At 43.0% G+C, this 25,632-nt stretch overlaps 1 protein-coding gene across 1 annotated transcript in view; it reads left to right on the forward strand.

The window, feature by feature from the left end:
* Window positions 1-1,584: 1,584 nt before the first annotated feature.
* Window positions 1,585-25,632, forward strand: part of LOC145352282 (EEF1A lysine methyltransferase 3-like) — a 31,364-nt gene continuing 7,316 nt past the window's right edge. The window contains exons 1-2 of the mRNA XM_080202023.1: window positions 1,585-1,767; window positions 3,821-3,932. Coding sequence (XP_080058149.1) covers window positions 1,648-1,767; window positions 3,821-3,932 — 232 coding nt within the window. The 5' untranslated portion in view covers window positions 1,585-1,647. The remainder of the gene's footprint in view (window positions 1,768-3,820; window positions 3,933-25,632) is intronic.

Below are 25,632 nucleotides of genomic sequence, written 5' to 3' on the forward strand. Positions count from 1 at the left end.
AGGGGGGGGTGCGGTTTAGAACGGAGTTGAGGAGGAACTTCTTCACTCAAAGGGTGGTGAATCTCTGGAATTCTCTGCCCGTTGAAGTGGTGGAGGCTACCTCGCTAAATATTTTTAAGACGCGGGTTGATGGGTTTTTGATAAGAGAGGGGATTAAGGGTTATGGGGAGAGGGCGGGAATGTGGAACTGAGCCACGACAGATCAGCTATGATCTTATTGAATGGCGGGGCAGGCTCGAAGGGCTAGATGGCCTACTCCTGCTCCTATTTCTTATGTTCTTATGTTCATTGACTAGGTTTGAGTTATGTCTTTTCAACTTCAATGGGAATGCAGTAGTATATAACAGACAGTTTCTCACAGTATTTTTGCCCAATGTTGATCTTTTAAACCCCAAACTAAGTTGTGTTACTGATATGAGGGCAACTGATTTATATAAATGTGGTTCACTTGCATTGAACAAAGACATAGCCCTAGCCAATCTCCGAGTGTTTAGGTTAAACTTATTCTTGCAAAGCATGAGGTTGGTGTTTTTGTTGTTTTCTCAGAAGTCTGGGATATTCTGTATCCAGCCTGGTCATGTACTTCAACTTGAGAAATGATGCTTTAAGTGGTCAGTCGAAGATGAGCTGTCCAGTTCACACTGCCCACATTTCCTTTCTATTGAATTCAAGACCACAAAAATACACATCTCTGCCCCTTCTATCCAACTTTTATGCATTGTGGTTGCTGAGTTTACCTGTGTTAACAGTGGCTGCGTTCAATTGTAATCCATTGATTCGAAAAAAAAGAAATGTTTTGAACATGTAGATAAGAAGTTTAATTCTGATTTAACCTGGAATCAAGAGCCAATGAACGTCAATGAGGGCAGAGGTGATGGGAATAATATTTTGAAGGTATCCATAAGACCATAAAATGTAAGAGTGCAAATAGGTCATTTGGCCCATTAAGTCTTCTCCACCATTCAGTGAGATCATGATTGATCTAATATGTTAATCCTCAACGCCACTTTCCTGCTTTCCACCCATAATCCTTGATCCCTCTACTGTTTAAAAATCTATCTATCTCAGTCTTGGATCTCGTTAATAACTTAGCCTCCACGGCTGTCTGCGGTAAAAAATCCCACATACTGACTACCCTCTGTGAGAAGAAATTCCTCCTAATCTGTTTTAAATGGGTGACCTCTTACTCTGAGATTACACCTTCTGATCCTTATACTCTCCGACAGAATCTACCCTGAATCTACCCTTTCAGAATCTACCCTGCCAAGTCCTCTGAGAATCCTATATGTCTCAATGAAATCGCGTCTCATTTTTCCAAACTCCAATGTGCACAGGCCAAACCTACTTAACCTCTCCTCATAAGAAATTCCCTCCGTATCCGGGATCAACCTCATGAATCTTTTCTGGACTTCCTTCAGTGGCCGTATATCTTTCCTCAGATAAAGGGGACCAAAACTGTTCGCAGTATTCACAGATTTTCTGGGATTGAAAGCAGAATTAAATTGCGCCATGTCTTTAGGCATCAGAATCTTCGTTAACTGTTTTTTGTTCCTAGATAAAGATAAACTTGGAGTGGACGACTGGACTGTGTGGGACTGAAAGGAATCTGCTGGATAATTTGATAGAGTCCATTTGAAACTTCAAAGGATGAGCAAAACCAAAGATAACGATATCTCGGTGGAGAAGTATAACTTTTGTGGACACACTTTATCGATTACGATGTTTAAAGGATCTTCGTTAGGCCTTTCTGCTTATGTCTGGGGACCTGTAAGTCTAGTATTTTCCAACGCATTTATTCATTTCTGCAATGTCGGTCACACTGGCTTGGATTAAAAACCGGTTTCATTGGGTGTGTAGCTGCAGAGTCAGTTCCCAGTCTGATTCAGACACAAAATGGCACAAGCTCCAAAATGGAGAGGAATGTTTAGCGACTTGGATTGTCACCGTGGATTTCCGAAACACTGCATATTGTTATAATAGTTTGGGATTTCTGCATTGGCGTTCTTTCCATGATTGCGCAAATCTTTTAGTAATTGTGAAGCATCAGCAGGCGACTATGACCTACGGCTGCGCATGGTAGATACTATCCAACACGGTTCACGGTGTTTGTGGTTGAATAGTGTTACGAGACCGTTTACATCAACCCAGAGGATTGGGTGGCGTCGATTTGACAGTTCAACTCCATGATAATGCCTTCCTCTAGACTTTTCACTGTTGCGTTCAAACCCCAGCATGGCCCTGCTTCTCTTCGTCTCTTGTAGCCTCCTCCAGCTCTCTAAACCGCCCTGACTTCTGTACTCCTCTATCCAGGCCTCTTGTGCAATCCTGATTTCAAAGCCCTGCTTTCTGCTACCAAAGCCACGAGGTCTATAATTTCATCGCTAAACTTTTCCAGTTCCTGTTCCTCTGTTCAGATGTACGTGGAAACCAACTTTTTGTACCTCAGCTGCCCCAATATTTCCTTGCAAGTCTGTTGATCGAGAGTTAATTGAGATCATTCCAGTGAAACGCTTTAATACATTGAAGACGCTATGTAAATACGTTTTTTTGTTGTTGAACTTACCAGCTGTTGATGCAGAGGTACCACTGAATTAAGACTGACGTTTCTTTAAATGATTTTTGTTATGTTATAGAAACTGTTGGAATAATCCAGAAAATACCGTATTCAAATGACTCCAAGAGCGTTTGAGAACATATACCAGTCCCAGTTGTGACCTGGCCTATATTTGACTCCTCCCCCAAATACTGTCGGAGGTGGTTTGCATGGGAAGCCATTTAAGACTGCTCACCTATTTAAGAAGGTGGCACAGTGGTTAGCACTGCTGCTTCACAGTGCCAGGGACCGGGGTTTGATTCCCAGCTTGGGTCACTATCTGCATGGAATTGTCCCTATGTCTGTGTGGGGTTTCCTTCAGGTGCTCCTGTTCCCCCCACCCCCGGTCCGAAGATGCGTAGGTTAGATGCGTTGGTCATGCTAAATCCTCCCTCAGTGTACGCGAACAGGCACCAGATTGTAGCGACTAGGAGATTTGCACAGTAACTTCATTGCAGTGTGAATGAAACTGACTTGTGACTAACAAATAAACTTTAACTTTAAGATCTTGCCGCTAGTTACTTGGAGAAGTGACGATGTGAATTATACTCCTCTCTCCAGCTGCATTCGTATTTTGAAACTAAATAGAATGCGATTGTTGTCATTGAGCTTTATTAACCACTTCCATTTTGTATCAAGTAAACTTTTAATATCCAATTTAATAATTTAACTTCCGGCTGCAAATGCTGTGGGCAAACTATGTCACTCGGTTTTGTATCCCTTCATGAAAGGTGTTTGATTGAAGCCAGTGTTCTACTTTATTTTGCTTGGCAGTCAGAGTAAAGAACCATTTGCCTCAGACAGGCAATGCAATGTGAATGCAGCCCATACATTTATTTTAAATTCTGACCCAATTAAAGTATTGTATCCCTCCATTCCTTTCACAGTAAACCCAGCTGTCAAAGATCAATAATTTGTGCACAGGAAGAAGGAGAGGAATAGTGGCAAGAAGTGTGATTGGAGTAACTCAGTTTTCATTATATTTTCCTTCATGATTTTTCTTAGATCCTGAACGCACCCCTGAAACAGTAGGTTTGGTCACGACTTATCTGCTTGATTCTTTCAAAGCTCCTTGGCCTACCCACACAAATTTGTTTAGGCGATCTTTTGACATCCTCCCCACTACCTAGTCCCTACAATCATCCTTTTCTTCCTCTTCCCACATTGTCCTCGTTCTCTGTATACTTTGTCAAATTGCTCAACAATAATGAGTGCTTCTCTCATCAGGCAGTTGTACTTTGTAAGTACTTCCAAGATCAGAAGATTGATTTTACTGGGAAGAAGGTCCTTGAACTAGGTTCTGGTACTGGACTGGTGGGAATTTTGGTGGCGCTTCTGGGTAAGTTAACTCATCTTTCACTTTTGAAGTAAGAAAAACAAATCTGCAATAATAATAAACGTATAAAATAATGGTGTAAATGCAGGTTTACACACCAGCGGCCTATGGGCAAGATGTTGTCTCCGAAACAAGAACAACAAATGATGGAAAATCTCGGCAGGTCTGATGGCATCTGTGGCAAGAGAACAGAGTCAACATTTAGAATCTGAATATTTCTTTATTAGAGCTAAAGAGAACTGGAAATAGGAGGAGAATTATGCTGCTGTGGGGATGGGCGTGGGGAGTGGGGGGCTAGAACAAAGTGTGTCAAAGGACAACCTGGAAGAGCTAGCAGATGGGTCTAGTGGGATGGGCCATTCAATGTGGTCCCCAGAGACAGTTTTCAAAATCGTAGCCAAGCAGCTATGTTGAAGTGTAAGATCCTACAAAGAGCTAGGCAATGGCCTAGTGTTATTACCATTAGTTTATTAATCCAGAAACTCAGCTAATGTTCTGGGGACCTGGGTTTTAATCCCATCATGGCAGATGATGGAATTTGAATTCAATAAAAAAATCTGAAATTAAGAATCTATTGATCATCACGAAACCATTGTTGATTGTTGGAAAAACCAGCTGGTTCATTTATGTGCTTCAGGGAAGGAAACCTGCTATACCTTCCCTAGTCTGGTCTACATGTGACTCCAAAGTCACAGCAATGTGTTGACTCTCAATTGCCCTTGGGCCACTAGGGATGGACAATAAATGGTGGCCAGCCAGCGACGCCCATGTCTCACGAATGAATAGAAAAAAAAGTTGTTTCTCCAATCATCAGCTGTACCTCTCCAATGATTACTGCTGATGGACTCATAATCAGCAGCAAATGTGCTAGAAAAGTAAACTCTGATTAGAGGAGCAGTGAAGGCCAGCAGCAGTGATTTTGCTGGATAGAGGTTTTCTTTTGGGGGAGGTGGGGGAAAATGAGTGCCAAGGTCCAGGGAACGAGAAGACAAGTTTTGGGCCCAGTAATTGGAAAGACACATGCCAGCTCTGGCATTGGAGAACCAGAATGCTAAAGGCTTGGAAAGGCGGTTTTGGTATATGGCCTGGGAGTGAGATACTGCAGAGACTGAGATCAAAAGAGGCTGCCTGTGAGTGACTTGAGAGAGTGCTGGTGTGCAAATGTGTGTGTGGATGTTTCTATTCTTTTTAATTTAACAATGCATTGCTATTAGAATTTTTTTTTTGCTCAGTTGTATTTTTCTTTACTTTTTTATTTGAAATTCAGTTTAAGGTTCTGCCAAATCTTTCCAAAATTTGGTCATTCACCCTGTGCGCAGGAAAATACTGAAAATGTGTCCTCGCCCAACAAAAAAGGTTGGACAGGCCTGACATAATGTGAAACTAATGCTTTCCTACTGGTAATTTTTGATTTTGTTTAACATTCCATTTACTATTGTTCTGACCTCTACAGTTACTTTTCAGAGTGAATATTCTCATAGATATTAATCCATATTTTTATGTCACTATTCACAGTACTTTCATTGTTGTCATATATAGTGCCTATAGCTAATCCACTGTTCAAAATGCTTATACCAATCATTACTATGTCCTGTACACTACTTAACCATTATGCAAAGCTCCTATGCTTTGGTTATTCATACTCTTTGCTCTGCAGTAATGATGCACCGTATTTAATCATCTAGCCATGGGGCATAATTTAGCACATGATTGTAGTCATAATCCATTGCATTTACAATGATGTTTGCAAATTGTACTATTTATCTCTGAATTTTCACTTCATTTTGGTAATCCTTCTAATCTTTGCTTCAAGCATTACCTTTCTATAAGCACTGTTGCAGTCTCCATAGAGATGGATAACTTTTAAAAGGTAATTTGAACTTTCAGTTACTGATTGAAAGACTAGCAGGGCAAGATGTAAGGTTGAAAAACTGTTACTGTAACAAATGACTAAAAACTCTATTTGCAAAACCTTATTTTCTTTTAGAAGCTAATTTACATATTGAACTATATAAAGGAATATTCCCCTGGAATTCTCATCATACCATACTCCCTTGGCAATTCCAGTCTGTATACCAAAAAGTTCACAGTTGCTCCCAAGTTTCAAGGGATTCACATATCCCTACCTCAGTGAGTAGTAACTTTGAGTGATTATAGCAATTTTCCTCTGCTTTCAGATAATATTTTAAACCAAGGAACAGCAGTGAAGGCTGATCTGATTGTTTCTCTAACCTCGGCGATGTCAGCAACAAATCACGCACAATCCCTTTTGGCTGCAGGATGCGGCTCTTTAAGTAGAAACCATCTCCTTCCTGCCTTTAGATGTGGAAGCTTGCAAAACAAAGCAGCCTTTTCTCTCAAACTAAAGACATGTAACCTCCAACAACAGGGTATGTCTGGGCAATGACTGGGTCAGTAGATAGGCAGGGAAAATGCCAAAATCCTTTTCCTGTTATGGCTCTACCTCCTAGATCTGGGGAAACTGCTGCCTTGGGTCATTTCTGATGAGCAATTTAACCCTGTCTACAGGTAAATATGGACAATCCATACAATTACAATTACCAGCACACACATGTCACACTGCAGCTGCACCCAAAACAAAAGTGTGAGCATTTACTTTCCCCCAATACTGCTCACTAAAATCTTGGCCTTTTCACAAGAACAGATTTGTCTGGGTGGCTGTTGTATCCATAAGTATGGCCATTGGTTTACATGCCTCACCATGTAGGATGCCACTTTTCCTTTAGGTAAGAAATCCTGAGAACCCTCAGATGTCCTGTTTACTTTACTTCCACAGTGATGACTTTTATTGCTGCAGTCAGAAAAATAACTGCTGTCATGGCCATGACTTCTTCTGCACTGACCTGGAATACCCTGACAAATCCTTTCCACTCATTTCCTGTAATAAACACAAATATATCTGACCTGTTGCAATGGAACCATATGAGCTTCCAATCGACATGCCTACTCTTAGCACCTTCCTGTTTGGCATGGGATCTTTGCATTAGCAGCATCCAGCTGTTGTGAACCATTTCATTTACTTTTCTAATTGTTCACATCAAATGAAAAATGCCTCTACGCTCCTCTCCACATGTTTTGGACTTGCTTGGGCAAGTTTAAGCAAATCAGAACCTGGCTCCAAGTTGTGTGCATGTTCCATCCTACTGGTACCTTCTGTGGGTCCACGGACAGTCTTCCCTCTCAGTTCAAAATGTTTGAATTGAAATTCTCTTTTCTCTCCAGTCCTGGCTCTCTATCTTCTCTTCTTTTCTGCCTCTATCTTTCTGCTTTTCTTTCTTCATTCTCTCTTTTTCTCACCTGGAATTCTAACTCCAGCCTCTTCTGCTCCAACTGCATTTTTGTCTTTTTCTGTTTTTTATGCATATTCCTGGCTCTTCATAATCAGTTTCAGAGTTCCTGGCAACCAATGTTATTTTACCGTCTTGTTTTCTCACTTTCAGTTTAAATTCTGAACTGAGTAATACAATGCATTTCTGTCAGTGAACACAACTGACATGAAACATAATCATCCACATATATTAAAATCAGAAAACTGAGCAGCGGTGTAGCCATACTATGTTTTCATTTATAGATGGCTAAGACAAGGGAGTGAGTGGTGAGGCAGGGAAAAAGGTTCAGAATGGCCCTACGTTTTAGTAATGACTCTCTCCATGCCCTTCACCAGATTTTGTCCACCAAGCATCAGATCCTGATGCTAGCTGACAGGAAGAGGAGATCATGCTCCCTGCCCGGGTGGATGGAGGTGGCCACAGTGGTCAGCAGCCATGGAGGCAATATGAAGTGGCTAAATGCCCTCCTGACTTGACAAGTCTGCACACTGGGTATTTGCGTGCAAGGAAGACACAGGGAAGGCTCAAAAATGCTTGAGCTTTGAGAGACCCTCTGAGGTCTAAGGCACTATTATGCATCACCATCGCTGTTCATGGTCCCCGTGTGTCTGTGGTAGTGTGATTTAATTCAGGGGTCAGGGTGAGGTGAATGATGCTTTCAACCTGAGGAAGGTACACAGCATAATGACTGTCATTCATTTAGAGTCTGCATTTCCCTCTGAGCTTCAACAAGTACTGAATATAAGTTGCCGTAGTGTTATATATTTAAGTTGTTGCATGATTGCTTTAAGAGTCAGTTAGATGATTTGATGGTGATGACATTAGATGCATAAGCTGCTGTTTAGTTTCAGTTAGTGCTCTGTGCAGAGAAAACCTCTTTCAATAAACCTGTTATGTTTTACTTTGAATCTACGTGTGAAAATCACATCTTTTCTTTTTCTTAAAAGCTTAAAACTCTTAACATAGTTAGGACATTACAAAACAAAAATTGGCATTGAGGATTGGACTTTGTTTTACAAAGAATATCAAGAAAAGATCTTAAGTTTCAAAAAAACATTTCGGTCCTCACGCTTTGAATATTAACAGGCTGGGGAAAAGCAACAAATAGGATGAAGATTGAAATGTGAGTGGAGGAAGACTGTGTACAATTAAAAAGCATGGAAGCTGTTGGCATGATTTCAAAAGAGGGTATTTTTCAGAGAAGAGATTCCAGACAATATTTGACATATTACGAGCTATGGGCCCTTTCAGTGAAGAAAACAAATCATGGAATTACTCCATTGAGTATTTTCAGAACTTTGTAACAAGTGAATAAAATTTGCAAACAAGTTGTACATGCCAGCTTTTCTCAGTACAATAGGAAGTAAACCTTCAATTTGTTCCAAAATTTGGTTCATTTAGCAAAGCCAGAATTCTACAGAACTAATTTGGAGGGTGGCACAGTGGTGCAGTGGTTAGCACTGGTCAATGCCAAAATAGACTGACAGCACCTTCTGAATAAGTGCCAGAGTGTATTCAAAGAGACACTTGACTCAGAGAAGGGACTTCAAGTGCATCTCAAGGTAAAGCCTAATAGTCAACCAAGAAATCTCAAAGCAAGAACAGTGCCATATGCAATTTGTCCCATAGTTGAACAAGAATTAGCACATAGTTATCATTGTTGGCACGGTTTGGATGCTCAGATCGAAGAAAAAGTGGGACACTGTCAGTCCTGTGCACATATAAAAAATATACCACCATTGTCTGCTTTACATCCTTCAAAGTAGCCTAAAATGTCATGGCAACTAATACATGTAGATTTTGCTGGACAAGTTGAGAGTTAGATGTTCTAATTCATAATTGATGCACACTCGAAGTGGCCATACATTTTTATAATGAGATTTGTAGAACTGAACAAACTATTGAAAAACTTGACAAAATTTTTGCAAATTTTGGTAAACCAGAACAGATTGGTAGCAATAATAGTTCACAGTTTACTTCATGAGAATTTGAGGATTGTTGCAAAATAAATGCTTTTCAGTATATAAAATCCACACCTTATCATCCATCACCAATGAATTATCTGAAAGATTCATACAATCCTTGAAACATTCTTTAAAACATTCAAAAGAGCATTTTTTTTATCATGTCATGTGAATTATCTTTTGGCATCTTATGGAAACACTACTCATGGAATTACCCAAAGTTCATGCGCATACTCTTAAGGAGGAAGCTGAGAACTACATTTGATTTGTTATTACCTTTAGAACTTCAGAGATAGTAGGACGCCAACATCAGTCTGAATGTCAGGAGAGACATGAGGGCAAAACAATGCTTGTTTCATCAGGAAGATTGAGTGTTAGTGCATAATTGTGCCACAAGTCAGAAATGGATACCATCCATAGGTTTGGCAATAACTGGTCCAATTTCTTTGATGGTTCAAACCAAAGATGAACTAGTTTGATGCTGAAATGCTGACCAATTATTGTCAACTTGAAAGTATTTCTTAGATTCATCTCAAGAAATACCAACTTCTTTAGTCCCTAGTGTTGTGAATACTACTACAAAAAAACTTAGTTGAATCTGAATTGTCCAATGATTGTCTTAATTTCTATACCACATGAGAATCTTGCAGAATTAGCTCCAAGTGAAGAAGAGTTTATTGAAGTTCCAGATCATACTTCTAGGATCAAGGACAGCCAAATTCAAGAGCATCATACACAAACAAAGAAGAATAGACATCTTCTTGATTGGCTTTCTGATTGACTGTGTGTAATGATTAATGACACATAGTACTGTGTCTAGGTTATTATTGATCCTATGTGTAACATTGTTGTAATTTATTGTCATAAACACTGAAGTACAGGGGGAGGAGTGTTATATATTTAAGTAGTGGCATGATTGCTTTAACACACACATGCTGCTGTTTAGTTTCAGTTTGTACTCTGTTCAGAGAACATCTCTTTCAATAAACCTGTTATGTGTTACTTTGAACCCATATGTGAAAACCGTGTTTTTTTTTCTTTTTAAACCCAGAACCCCTAACATAGTTAGAACATTGCATTGAGAATAACCATTGCAATTGATACCTCATTTCATGAGAAGTGGGCCCACAATGTCTGTGGATGAAAGAGGACTGGAGGTGTGGCATGTCCATGCTGGCAATCCCCATGCTGCTGGAGGAAAAAATTCTCCTGCTGTCCTTGATGGAAGACACTGTTCCATTTACAGAGGAGAAGTTGGAGAGAGGCCTGGACTGGTGAGAGTGCAAGAAATGTAAGTAGGTTGATTTATTTGAAGTAAGGTTTATCGGGCTCATGCAATAACTACCGCAATACCTCCCCCCCCATCCCATTGTAATCACACCTGCTTCTAGAGACTTAACCTTGTTGAGAAAGCACACTTTAAATGATGAATTCAAAACATTTATCAAAAATTAAAAAGGTAACAAGATAGATAGAAAACTGATTGACAGACAGGAAACAGAGTAGGAATAAATAGGTCTTTTACCATGTTGCAGGCAGTGACTAATGGGATACCACAGGAATCGTGCTATGACCCCAGCTATTCACAATGCGTATTCAAGATTGAGATGAGAAAACCAAATTTGCAGATGATGCAAAGCTGGGTGGGAGGGTAAGCTGTGAGGGGGATGCAGAAATACTTCAGTGTGATTTGGACAGTTTGAGTGAGTGGGCAAATACATGGCAGCTGCAGTATAATGCGAATAAATGTAAGGTTATCCATATAGGTAGCAAAAACAGGAAGGCAGATTCTTATCTGAATGGCTGTAAATTGAGAGTGGGGAATGTGTGACAGGACCAGGATGCCCTTGTGCACCAGTGACTGAAGGGAAGCGTGCAGGTGCAGCAGTCAGTAAAGAAGGCAAATGGTAGAGTGGCCTTCATCACAGGAGCATTCGAGTAGAGGAGTAGAGATGTCTTGCTGCAATTACATAGGGTCTTGGTGAGGCCACACCTGGAATATTGTGTGCAGTTTTAGCCTCCTGATCTAAAGAAGAATATTCTTATTATAGAGGGAACACAGTGAAAATTTACCAGACTGATTCTTGGGATGGCCGGGCTGATGTATGAAGAGAGATTGAGTTGGTTAGGATTTTAGTCACAGGAGTTCAGAAGAATGGGAGGGGGGGAGGGCATAATCTCATAGAAACCCATAAAACTCTAACAAGACCAGACGCAGACTCGATGCAGGAATGATGTTCACAATGACAGGGGCTCCTGAACTAGGGGTGAGTATTTATGGGTACAGGCTAACCCTTTTAGGACTGAGATGAGAAATGTTTTCACCTAGAGAATGGTGAGCCTGTGGAATTAGCTACCATATGAAATAGCTGAGCACAAAACTTCAAATGTTTTCAAGAAGGAGTTTGATGTAGCTCTTTGGGGTAAAGGGATCAAAGGGTATGCGCTGGATGATCACTTGTAATCACAAAGAATGACAGAGGGGTCTCAAAAGGCCGAATAGTCTTCTCCTGCTACTATTTTCCATTCTTTCTACAACTCTCTCAACATTTGTCTCTCTCAAGTTTCTCGAGATCCTTTCTTTTATTCTTAAAAATATAGAAAGCTCAATGTGATGACTTCAGCCAGGCTAATGAAGTTAGCTTGTTAGATATGAGCTATCTGATGAGTCCTAATTGATGGTTAAATCAGGGCACATCATGCTTCTTATTTAAAGCTGGTGTGTCAGACTCTGAGCAACTAGAGAGCTGGCTGTATACAGATGTATAGTGCAAATAAAGCAACTAATGATGGAACTTTTGCCTCCATGGAGTCATTACAGTGGTGACAAGGGAAAAGGAGTGAACTGAAGGAACTTGCTGAACCACCACACATATTGAGAGTAAGCCATTGTTGAGAAAACATGCTGCTGTTTGGGAAATTGGACTCTTCTAACCACACAGTGGAGGACTGGACCCAATATGTGGAAGGGATGAAGTATTTCTTCAGGGCAAACAGCATAGCCTCAAATGAGAAGCAAAGGGTTATCCTGCTGACTGGACCTGATGTGGAGATGCCAGCGTTGGACTGGGGTAAAAACAGAAAGAAGTCTCACAACACCAGCTTAAAGTCCAACAGGTTTATTTGTGTGTAGACCAGCAGCTTTTGCGATTATGCATAGTTTAACGTTCCCCAAGGCACCGGACATAAAGTCCTTCCAAGAGTTTTCAAAGTTAGTTCAAGAATATTATGACCCCTAGTCGCCTCTGTTCCTGCGGAGGTACCATTTTTACTCCACATTTAGAGAAGCGGGGGAGTAAATCACCAATTTCCTAACAAGGCTAAGATGCCTGGTGGTGGCTTGCTAATTCAGGGGGATGCTAAATGAGATGCTCTGAGACTCACTGGTGTGCAGAATTAATGATATGTCTATACAGAAATGCCTTTTGGCGGAGGACCAGCTGGATTGTAAGCAGACATTACAGCTGGCCTTGTCATTTGAAAAAGCAGCAAGCAGAGCATCAGTATCCCAATGGAGGTAGAGGCCAACTCCAGGGATACTGGGTTAGGGGACTTCCACTATGGGGCAGGCCACTACATAGCGGCCTTCTGGAAGGATTCAGATACAAGGGAGCCCAAGTCTGCCTATAGCACCTCACCTGGACAAAGTCAAGTTAAACCCAGAGTGACAGCAGTTCCTGTAGAACCTCACCAGATGCGACACTGCTATGGTTGCCAGTGTCAGGTTGCAGAGGAAAAGCAAGTCTCCTGAACCAACACAACTAAAAAGAACATGTAGTCTGAGGGACAGGAGAATGCACAACTTGGAAACTCCCCCTACCTCTGACGAGGAACAGCTACTCTGCAGAGCGATGACAAAATCAGAATCCATCAAATTGTCGGTGAGACCGAGTGGATATCCAATTTTAATGGAGGCCGACACAGGTACAGCCATATCGGTCAAAGGGGAGAAAGTGTTTAACATGATATTCACTGGATTCCAATCCTTAGCCCTGACCAAAACTTTGGCAAAGCTGAGGACCTATACAGGGGAACCACTGAAAGTGATGGGCACAACCCATGTGCCAGTTACTTCTGGGAAACAATTCATTAGGCCCCCATTAATGGTAGTGGAAGGTTCAGGGCTGAGCCTATTAGGGTGAAATTGGCTAAAAGAGATCCAGCTAGATTGCACAGATATCTTCCAGCTGGAAAACAGTCGCCTGAGTGAGGCCCTGAGCAAATATCCAGAGGTTTTTCGGGAAGGCTTAGGGACAATCAGAGGTGTCAAGGCAAAATTGCATGTTGACCTGGAGGCGGTCCTATAGTTGTCTAACCAGCTCCATCAGGATACCTTGGAGCTCATGTGCTCTGCTAACTGCTTTTTCTGACAACAAGGCCAGCTGTCCCAAAACCCGACCAGTACCATTTGTGTTAATGGAAAAGGTTGATGTGGAAATCAGAAGATTACTGCACGAAGGAATAATAAAACCGGTCCAGTTCGTGGAATGGGTGGCACTGTGGTTCCTAGATTAAACACAGTAAGAAGTCTCACAACACCAGGTTGAAGTCCAACAGGTTTATTTGATAGTAATCCCACAAGCTTTCGGAAACAGTGTTCCTTCATCAGGTGTGTGGAAGGTTCTGATCAGAGAAGGGCATATAAAGTCACACGCTTCTTACTGTGTTTACCCCAGTCCAACGCCAGCATCTCTACATCATTCCTATCTTAAAGCCAGGTGTGCCTTTGCGACGATTTCAAACAGACGATAAATCATTTCTCTCAGCTAGACAAATACTCAATTCCCAGGATTGAGGACACGTACGCAAAGTTGGCCAGAGGGCTCCTATTCACAAAACTGGACATGAGCCACATACACCTGCAACTACGAGGCTGGATGAGGATTTGGAAAAATTCACCATAATAAATACGCTGAAAGGCCTCTCCAGTATAAAAGATTGCCCTTTGGGGTTTTGTCAGCTTGTACCATATTCCAAAGGACCATGGAGAGCATCCTACAGGGGTTACCAAAGGTTGCCATTTACCTAGATGATGTCCTCATTACGGGTAAAACAAGGGCAGAACATCTGCAGAATCGGGAGGAAATCCTCAGGAGATTTTCAGCAGTAGGAGTGTGTCTGAAAAGGGAGAAATGCATCTTTTCAACACCACAAGTAATCTACCTTAGATACAAAGTGGATAAATTGAGCCTACATCCTCTGGAGGATCGGTTGTGAGTAATAAAGGACATCCCAGCTCCCACAGCCATCCAGAAGCTACAGTCATTTTTAGGACTGGTGACATACTATGTGAAACTCATTCAGAATAGGGCCTCCATTCTGGATCCCCTCCACCAACTGCTAACAAAGGGACAAACTTGGGAATAGTTGGCCCACCAGGACAGGGCCTTCAAAAAAATTTAACAGCAACTCTCATCCCAAAATGTATTGGCACATTATGACCCCAAGAAGGAATTGGTACTCACCTGTGATACTTCCCCATATGGAGTGGGCACAGTCCTGGCACACAGGTGGCAGAACGTACAAGAGTGGTCAATAGTGTATACCTCCAGAACCCCGGCAATGGCAAAGCAAAGATATGCCCAGATTGAAAAGGAAGGACTCGCAGCAATCTTAGCAGTCATAAAATTTCACCAGTATTAATACGGGCGAAAATTTACGACTTAACAGATCATAAACACTTGCTGGGCCTACTGAAGGAAGACAAAGCAGTGTCGCTGATAGTGTCAGCCTGGATCCAACATGGGACATTGTTGCTGGCAGCATATCAGTATCGATTGGAGCACCGACCAGGGACTAGAGTGCAAAATGCCGATGCCTTAAGCCGACTACCGTTACTGGACACACACCATTGGTACCTAGAATGGAGGAGACCGTGATGATGTTAAATTTTATGGATACCCTCCCGGTTGATGCACACAATATACACTAGTGGAAGCAGAAAGACCCTATATTGGCAAAGGTGAAGCACCTGGTGCTAACAGGGCAGCTGGAAAGACCGGTCCATCCACAGTTCTACCCATACTGGAGCAGGAAGGAGCAGATTACGGTGGAAGATAGGATACTGCTGTGGGGAGCACGGGTCATCATCCAAAGGCAGGGCTGTCGGGCCATACTAGCCAAACTACACCATGGGCAGCCTAGAGTATCAAGAATGAAGCTGGCCAGGAGCTACATCTGGTGGCCAGGTCTGGAAGCAGACATAGCGAAACTGGTAGGACTGTGCCAGAAGTGCCAACAGGGGCAGAAGGCACCACTGGCAGCCCCACTGCACCCATGGGAATGGCCAGGCAGACCATGGTCGTGATACCATGTCAATTTTGCTGGCCCATATACAGGGTCCATGTTTCTAGTGATAATAGATGCCCATTCCAAGTAGTTAGATATCTATAAACTATAACCTAAACTCAACAAACCATTGAGAAACTGAGCACCTCATTCACAATGCATGGGATCCCAGAGGTATTAGTTTCCAATAATGGCTCAGTGTTCACCAGCTTTGAGTTTACAAAATTTATGAAATAAAATGGGATCTGGTACATTAAGATGACATCTTATCACCTGGCATCAAATGGGCAAGCATAGAGAGCAGTCCAGACGTTAAAGGTCAGGTTGAAAAAACAGCCAGCAGCCTCATTAGAGACAAAACTCTCAAAGTGGTTATTTGACTAAAGGATCACTCCACACGCCACCACCGGAACTATGCCAGCAGAGTTACTGATGGGCAGACGGCCTCACACCAGACTCAACCTGTTGTTGCCAAACCTGGAGGAAACGTGGAAAGATATCAGGAAGCCCAATGCAGGCTTCATAACAACACTCACCGAGAGAGGCACTTTGAAATAGGGGGCGAGAGTTTGGGTCAGAACCTGGGTAACCGGAACAGTCGTGTCCCAGTCTGGACTGGTATCCTACCGAGTATGTGTAGGCGAGGCAGCGGTAAGGAAACACCTGGCCCAAGTCTGGGTCTCAGGCTCTTCACCCGTTCCGGAGCCGAATCCACCCTGCAGCCTTAGGATGAGCAGAGTCCCCCTCAACAAGCCAGTACCGCCTCCCCTGCACCCTTGACGTGGGTCTGAAATGGACAGCAGGGATGAAGCTGCAGCGATTCCCCAACCACCTGAAGTGGACGAGGAACCAGACCTCTGGTGTTCGCACCAGAAGAAACGGGTGTCCAACCGTTACACATCGCCGACATCCTGACCTGGTGCTCAAGTGGAGGAGAAGACCCCTGAGGGAAGCAAACTCGGATTCCTCGGATTTTGTTGTGGGGGGGAGGAGTGTGATGACTTCAGCCAGGCTAATGAGGTCGGCTTGCTAGAGTGTGAGCTACATGATGAATTTTAATTGATGTTTAAATCAGGGAGCCTCATGCTCCCTATTTAAAGCAGATATATCAGATTCCCAGCCTGATTTCAGCAGGGAGCAACTAGAGAGCTGACTGTGTACCAATGTATGGTGTAAATAAAGTAACTTGGTGATCAGACTTTCACCTCCATGGAGTTATTACATCCACCATATCCAATTGCTGGAAAATAGCCAATTGATCAATAACTTTTCAATAATGAGATAAGTATTAGCCCATTGATTTTTACCCAATTACGCATCTTGTCTCAGCTTTGAAGACAATGTGCTATGACTATGAGCAATATCTTACTAAAAATTGGCACTGTTTCAGGATCAAACTGAAAACCATTTTGGTGCTCTCCAGAGAAACAGACAGGTTTTCTTTCCAGATTTTAGGACACATTGTCAGCAAAAAACAGGGAAACATGTTTCACGTCATCATGTTGAGAGGTTAGGCCTAAAGATGCCGGCAAAACTGATTCCAAAGAGTTTGGCACTGTATCAACCTGGCAGTGCCAACCTGTGCCAGGTGGCAGTGCCAGGGACAGTGGCAGGGGAAAGTGCCTGGCATGTCTCTCTCCCTTTGGAGTTATTTCCATGACAGGTTCACATCTGGATAATCCTGTTGTAAACCATTTGAAACTAAGGCAAGGGGATAAAGTATAGCAGTGGCCTGATCATTCAAATAGAATATATGTAAATACATTAAAATTATTCTCTCACCCCTTGTGCGTGTTAACCTCATGGCATCACTGATGAGGGACAGGGAAAATTGTGCATTGCAATCTCTCTGGAGCTTCCTGACTCTATCTAGATCTTAGCTCATGGCGCTGTTCGCAAACACAGACTGAAAGTCACCTCCTCTATCTCTTAACTTGAGGTGGACTGAGTGTTGACCAATAAATGGTTAATATAGTTTTCTGTTATTTAAAATTGAGGCATCTAAATCAGGAGCTGATTCAGTCCCTCCAGTCAAGATTAATAAGTCATGTTATTTTTTTTCCCAGAGAAGGGCATGTGCTTATTATTCCCGCAGCATTATAAGAATTTGTATTAATAATCATGTACTAATAATATGTTCATAATTATAAATGTTATAAATTACTGTGTTCCCATTGACATTTCCAGCCTTTCGAACATACCTCATAATGAATTACTCATTCTGTAATTGTCTCACAATTAAGGCTGTCCACTTAATTGATCTGGCTGATTTCTAATACCCTGGTTTAGTTATTGTTTTACAAATGGCTTCTATAAATTTTAGCATTCAATGTTCAAGGACAAATTAACTCCCACTACAAAATGATAGTCACACTAAACTAATTATTTTGGAATGACCAACAGGGTATTTAACTGAATCTGCAGAGAGGGTTATGGGGTTGGTTACTGAGGCTTATCATGTTTACATATTTATGCCTTCAAAGGCTGTGAGGCTCTCTGGTGCAAGCATTGTGAGTTTGCCATAGGTGTGGTTTCATGTTTGCTTGTTTGGTATCACATGTTGCTAATAGTAATTAACATTGTAAACTCACATCCCACGAAGGCTGTGAAAAGTCAATTAACACTTTGTGTTTTGTGTATCCTGCACAGGTGAAACTTCCTCTGTTGACACTGCCAAGCTCGAGGAACCCAATATTAGCCTCCGAGGAGGAAGAGGAAGCCTCAGAGATGCAGCATCACATACTCACCCTCCACCAAGCACCAGCACAGATACTGGCAATTCAGCAGGAATTAGCATGGGAGGCAAGGGGTGGCACGATGGCATAATGGTTAACACTACTGCCTACAGCATCAGGGACTCGGGTTCAATTTGGGCCTCCGATGACTGTCTGTGTGGAGTTTGCATGTTCCCCTCGTGCCTGTGTGAGTTTCCTCCAGGTGCTTTGGTTTCTTCCCACAGTCCAAAGATGTGCAGGTTAGGTTGATTGGCCATGTTAAATTGCCCTGTAGTGTCAGGCAGATCAGTGGGGTAAGTATGTGGGGTTACGGGGATTGGGCCAGGGTGAGATTGCTGTAGGTGCAGGTTCAATGGGCTGAATGGCCTCTTTCTGCACTGTATGGGTTCTATGGTTCTATGAAGCACAATTTGAGGGCATTTCCTTTTGCAGGTGCAGCTGCCAAAGAGTGTGGAGCTGTATGCCTCTGTCAGTTGAAGGAATATCCAAGCTGGTCCAGAGATTGAAACTCTGGAGTTATCCATGAGGTAGAAGATGCTGGATGTTCAATGTGAGGTGCTTGGGGATTTGTTGAATGTACCAGAGAGGTTTTGTGCTATGACACAGAATTTGACATGTCCATCTGGGCTGCGTGCAATGTGATCACCCAATTTGCATTGCACCAAGCTTCATCCATGGGCAAACTGGTGATTGTATTGGGGGGGGAGGGTAGCGGTGGCAAACCCATAATACTAGAGACACATTCATGGGTATGTGTTCTGACCATCACCCTGGCTCTGTACTCAGGAGCTCAAAGCCACTGAGGAGGATCGGAATCCTAGACATTGATTCAGTTCCAGAGACTGCACAGGAAGACACAGAGGACCGATCCCTCCTGACAGCAGAAGAAGAGAAGCTGCCACTATCTGGGAGCACCTTCTGTCATTTGCACAGTCCTCCTCAAATTGCAACTGTGGCAGAAGCTCCTCTTGTGACTCAGTGGGGTATTCTAATGAGTTGAGGGCCTCAAGGTCTCAGCCCCACATAGGACACCTGACAAAATTATCCATGGCACCAGGACAATCTGATCAGCACCATCTCTCCAGTACAATAGCCAATGAGGGGGGTGCAGTGTGCCACAGCACAGGAAAAAGAGTCACATCCGACACTATTCTGATGCATTTTGTATGTGCCGTCATCAGATTGGCCAATGTCAATATGTTAATAAAGCTTCAATTTATCATCTCTCATGCAGAGGTTTACTGAATCTGTGACCAGTATCAGAAATTACATGGAGAAATGACTCATGAATTGTCAGCACTGAATTTTGGTCTAGGTGCAACAATGCCTTGGCAATCGAGAAGGTGAAAGTGCTGATAGAACTTTCTCAGTGAGTGCATTGCGACACAGGCAGTGCATACATCTGTGGCCAACAATGCCAGACCTACTGGCACCCTTGTCTTATCAAGGCCTCTCGTGTATCATGGGCACCCTTCTTCCTCCCTTTTTCCTCCTCACAGGAGGAAGCATCTGTCAAAGTGACTATTATCCCTATGTTATACAACTAAACATGTTAAGATACAGTCAAAATGCACTGCTCTGCAGGCTAAATGACACCTCAGAACAGCAAAGGTATCTCCTGGAAGCAGCTTCCAGTATCAAATGTGCAAATAGCACTCACGGCATTCTGAATTGCTGATATCAAGTTGGTGACTTTTAACCTGTGCTTTTAATCTTACAGTGAAAATGAAACAAGACTCTCATGAGGTGTGATTCATACTTTCTATGCAGTTAAAGTTGCCAGCACGTATAATCCAGGTAATTGTCACATTAACAAGTTTAATGTGTCAAGAAGTCTATGTCCAAATGCAACATAATTTGGATAGCATTCAGGCTTTGCTTGACAAGTGGCAAGTAGAATTTGCACTACATGAATGCCAAGCAATTAACATCTCCAACAAGCGAAGGACAAGGGCAGCAGACACATGGGAGTGCCACCACCTGGAATTTCTCCCCCAGGTCACTCACCATCCTGGTGTGGAAACAATTGCCGTTTCTTCATTATTGCTGGGTCAAAATCCTGGAACACCCTACCTAACAGCACTGTGGGTGAGTGTACCTATACCACAGGGGCTGCAGCAGTTTAAGACTACAAATAAAAGAATAAAATGCTGGATAAAGTAAGCAGGTCTGGCTGCGTATGCAGAGAAACAGAGTTAGCATTTTGAGTCTAAGGCCGGAATCTTACCACCCTTTACATTGATGGGATTTTTCCATACCGCTACAGTGAATGGAGATTTGTACTCTGAGATTGTGCTGCCAAAATCTCCCACCTCGCTGCAGTGGGAGCATGACATGAATAGCAAATAAGACTGCACCATTTATGACTCATTCCAAGCTGGGATGGACAATAATTGCTGGTCTTAGCAGTGATACTCATGTCCTGTGAATCAATAAACTAAGCAATTAAATTGAATTTAAGTAAGATGGGCAGGCTGGCAATTTCTAGCCCTATGAAATAGGTGGATATGGCCAAATTAAAAGCAGGATGTAAATCTGACCCACTGTTACGACCTTCCCCGTTCATTTAATTGAATACTTTCTCTGTACAGTTCAAATTTACTGACTTTCCCTCCTCTTTCCAATCATGAATTTCCCTTTATTTTACTCTTTTCAATGAATTCAAGTTTAAATATTTCTCTTCACATCTAGAATTCACTTTCAAATTTTCTCCATCACATTCAGTATCAAATATTCTTCATTCTTGTATCCATTTCCAGTTGATGCATTTGCAGCTGTATCTTAGCCAAGTCATCCTGCATTTAATCAAATTCACCTTTTCATTCCTCAAAGTTCAAGCCATGAGCCAACATTGGAACTATTTCTGACTTTTGAACACTCAACTTTTAACTTGATTTCTAACTTATTTGCCATTGCTTTAAAATTAAAGTTGTTACCTGTTGCAAGGTACATAAAGACAAGTATTGCAGCATGGTGACACAGTGGTTGGAACAGCATAGTGGCACAAAGAACAACAAAGAACGAAGAACAGTACAGCATACGAACAGACCCTTCGGCCCTCCAAGCCTGCGCCGCTCATGCGCCCAACGAGACCATTCAGTGGGTAGTACTGCTGCCTGACAGCACCAGGGACCCAGGATCAATTCTAGCCTCAGGTCATTGTCTGGCTGGAGTTTGCACATTTTCCCTGTACTGCTTGGGTTTTTTCTGGGTGCTCCAATTTCTTCCCATTGCCTAAAGATGTGTGGGTTAGGTGCATTGATCATGCTAAAAGTGTCAGGGGATTAGCAGGGTAAATATGTTGAGCTATGGGAATAGGGTCTGGGTGAGATTGTGGTCGGTGCAGATTAGATGGTTTGAGTGGCCTCCTTCTTTACTGTAGGGATTCTACGATCTGATGCTATAAGGTATGCAGAAATACACAGAGCCTGTGACTCAGCAGGCTAATTGTCATCAGACAACACCTCATTTTGAAACATAGTGGCAGAATCAATTCAACAGATATTCTGTGGATTTCTCCTCAAATTCCCCTACCCCACGTAATCTGATCTCAAAAATGAGTTCCTCTCCCCTCTTCCCAATGGCAACAGAAGACCATAAAAATATGAATGAGTAGACCATTGAGCCCTTCGAACCTGCTTTGCCATTTAATAAAATCAAGGCTGATCTATCATTCATTAAGTCCACTTTCCCACCTTATCTGTGCAGCCCTTAATTCACCTACTAATTCACCTGAAACTTACAATTTCAGCTTTGAACATGTTCAAGGACTCAGTCTCCACTTCTTCCTGAGGTAAAAAATTCCAAAGACTCACCACTCTTCCCCAAGAAGAAGGGGTAAACAAGAAGGTAGATGAGGGCAGTGCAGTTCATGTTGTCCACATGGACTTTAGCAAGGCCTTTGACAAGGTACCTCACGGTAGATTGTTGTATAAGGTTAAATCTCACGGGATCCAGGGTCAGGTATCTAAATGGATACTAAATGACAGAAGCCAGAGGGTGATTGTAGAGGATTGTTTTTCAAACTAGAAGTCTGTGATCAGTGGTGTGCCCCAGGGATCAGTGCTAGGTCCATTGTTATTTGTCATTTATATTAGTGATTTGGATGAGATATAGGAGGCATGTTTAATAAGTTTGCAGAAGATACCAAGATTGATGGCATCGTGGACACTGAAGAAAGTTATCTCCGATTACAATGGGATCTTGATCAATTGGGCCAGTGGATTGACGAATGGCAAATGGAGTTTAATTTAGACAAATTCGAGGTGATGCATTTTGGTAGAATTACAGAAAAAAGAGATCTAGGAGTACATGTTCATAGTTCCTTGAAAGTGGAGTCACAGGCGGACAGAATGGTGAAGAAGGCATTCAGCATGCTTGGTTTCATTGATCAGAACATTGAATACAGGAGTTGGGAGGTCTTGCTGAAGTTGTACAAGACATTGAAAAGGCCACACTTAGAGTACAGTTGGGTGTACAGTTCTGGTCACCCTATTAAGAAAGGACATCATTAAACTAGAAAGAGTGCAGAAAAGATTTACTAGGATGCTACCAGAACTTGATGGTTTGAGTTATAAGGAGAAGCTGGATAGACTGGGACTTTTTCCTCTGGAGCATAGAAGGCTGAGGGATGATCTTATAGAGGTCTATAAAATAATGAGGGGCAGAGATCAGCTGTGTAGTCATTGCCTTTTCCTAAAGGCAGGGGAGTCTAAAACTAGAGGGCATGCATTTAAAGTGAGAGGGGAGACATACAAAAGTGTCCAGAGGGGCAATTTTTTTACACAGAGGGTGGTGAGTGCCTGGAACAAGCTGCCAGAGGTAGTAGCAGAGACGGGTACAATTTTGTCTTTTAAAAAGCGTTTAGACAGTTACATGGGTAAGATGGGTATGGAGGGATATGGGCCAAATGCAGCCAATTGGGATTAGCTTAGGGGTTTAAAAAAGGGCAGCATGGACAAGTTGGGCTGAAGGGCCTATATCCATGTTGTAAACCTCTATGACTCTATAACAATATGATTCTAAGAGAAACATCCTCAAATCCATCATAAATGACCACCCCCTTATTAGGTGACTATGCCCTCTGGTCCTACACTCTCCAATGAGCAAAAACATCCTCCCAACATTTACCCTATCTAATACTCTTAGAATCGTATATGTTCCAATCATGTCACACAAAATGGTGAGGTCTTAAGTCAGTGTTCCCTCTCCATGTGATTGGTGGTGGGGGCTCAATATCTGGTGGAAGCCAGAAGTTGGAAATCTCACCAGCAAGATTGCACCTTCTGATTTTTACCACTCTCATGGTTGCATGGATTTTCCTAATTCCACTCTGAAAAATATACACTTTAAAATCTGCTTCCACGTGATGTTTTCCCTCAGTTATTTTAGCAAGAATCCACCTCCAGGTTTTTGAACTGTGCTTTCAAACATGGTTCTCAGCTATTTCAGCATGGATCCTCCTCCAGGATTTCCAACTCTCACTTCAGTATTCCTTTGGGAGTGATCTTATGAAAATATTTCTAAGTGCTGAAGAAGTGAGAAAATAAGAGAGAATCACACTTTTTTTTGGGAGAGCTGCATGTCACTATCTTATGGCATTTAGTGCAAAAAAAGTACCAGGAGGCAATTCTCTTCAGCAAGATGGGGAGTGGGGTGGTGTGTCAAACCAGAGCTCACTAATGAAGCTGGCTCCAGAGCTCTTGGAGCACAATTGGTTAGGTGTCCTGATCTCCCAGAGGTCTCCTGCCACCTCCCCCCACCAGCCTTGCAGACATGGAGTCTCCACTCTACTTTGATCACTTCCAGTACCAGTTTACCCACAGACATCAGACCCTCCCCCACCCATCCCATGGACATTGGATCTTCTGCCAGTTGCCCCGTCTGCATAGTTCCCACTTCCTGCCACTAATCACCTTGTCTGCAGAGTTCATTCCCTCCTCAATCATCACCCCTGCAGAGATTTTGCCCTCCCCATCTTGATTACCACCCATGCAGAGTTCCCTCTCTCCCCCAATCTTGATCACCATCCATAGAATTTCCTCCCTTCCTCCCACACCAATCACCTCCATGTACAGAGTTCCTTTCTTCCTTGATTGCCTCCCCTCAGGATTCCTTCCATCCCCATCTTGATTGCTGCCCCTGCAGCTTGTCCCAGACACTCACCACCCTCTGTGTAAAAAAATTCACCCTCTGGACACTTTTGTATCTCTCCCCTCTCACTTTAAATGTATGCCCTCTAGTTTTAGACTCCCCTGCCTTTAGGAAAAGACAATGACTACACAGCTGAACTCTGCCCCTCGTTATTTTGTAGACCTCTATAAGATCATTCCACAATCTCAATGACAATCTATGTGCAGTTTCCTCCCTCCCACCCTAATTACCCCCAAGTGCACTTCCTCCTTGATTGCCACTCCTGCAAAGTTCCTTCCCTAGATCCCACCTAGGTTGCCACCCCTGTAGAGTTCCCATTCTCCCTCCCATCCTGATCACCCCCATTTGCAAAGTTCGTCCCTCCCTCCCCGATCACCACTCATCATAGAATCATAGAAACCCTACAGTGCAGAAGAAGGCCATTTGGCCCATTGAGTCTGCACTGAAAACAATCCCACCCAGGCCCTATCCCCATAATTCCACATGTTTACTCTGCTAATCCCACTAACCTACACATCCCAGAACACAAAGGGGTAATTTAGCAGCGAATCCACCTAACCCACACATCTTTGGACTGTTGGGGGGAAAGTGGAGCACCCAGAGGAAACCCAGCCAGATGTGGGGAAAATGTGCAAACTCCGCTCACACAGTAATGCCAGCTGGGACTCGAATCCAAGTCCCTGGAGTTGTGGGGAAGCTAACCACAATGCCATCATGCCGCCCACCTGGTAGAATTTCTTTCATCCCCTTCAACCCTATTTGCCACCCCAGCAGAGTTCCTTCCCTCCATTCCACCCCAATTGCCCTCATCTCCAGAGTTCCTTCCCTGATCATATCTTGGCAGATTCCCTTCTCTCACTCCCTCCCATTCCAGTCACTCCTGTCTGCAGAGATCCTTCCCTGCTTCACTCCCTGATCGCCACCCCAGCAGAGTTCCTCCCCTCCCTTCCACCCCAATTGCCTCCATCTCCAGAGTTCCTTCCCTGATCATATCTTGGCAGATTCCCTTCTCTCACTCCCTCCCATTCCAGTCACTCCTGTCTGCAGAGATCCTTCCCTGCTTCACTCCCTGATCGCCACCCCAGCAGAGTTCCTTCCCTCCATTCCACCCCAATTGCCTCCATCTCCAGAGTTCCTTCCCTGAACATAACCTGGCAGATTCCCTTCTCTCGCTCCCTCCCAGACCAGTCACTCCTGTCTGCAGAGTTCCTTT

The sequence above is a fragment of the Carcharhinus amblyrhynchos genome, chromosome 14, assembly GCF_965287045.1.
Source record: "Carcharhinus amblyrhynchos chromosome 14, sCarAmb.v2.hapA, whole genome shotgun sequence".
Classification (NCBI taxonomy): domain Eukaryota; kingdom Metazoa; phylum Chordata; class Chondrichthyes; order Carcharhiniformes; family Carcharhinidae; genus Carcharhinus; species Carcharhinus amblyrhynchos.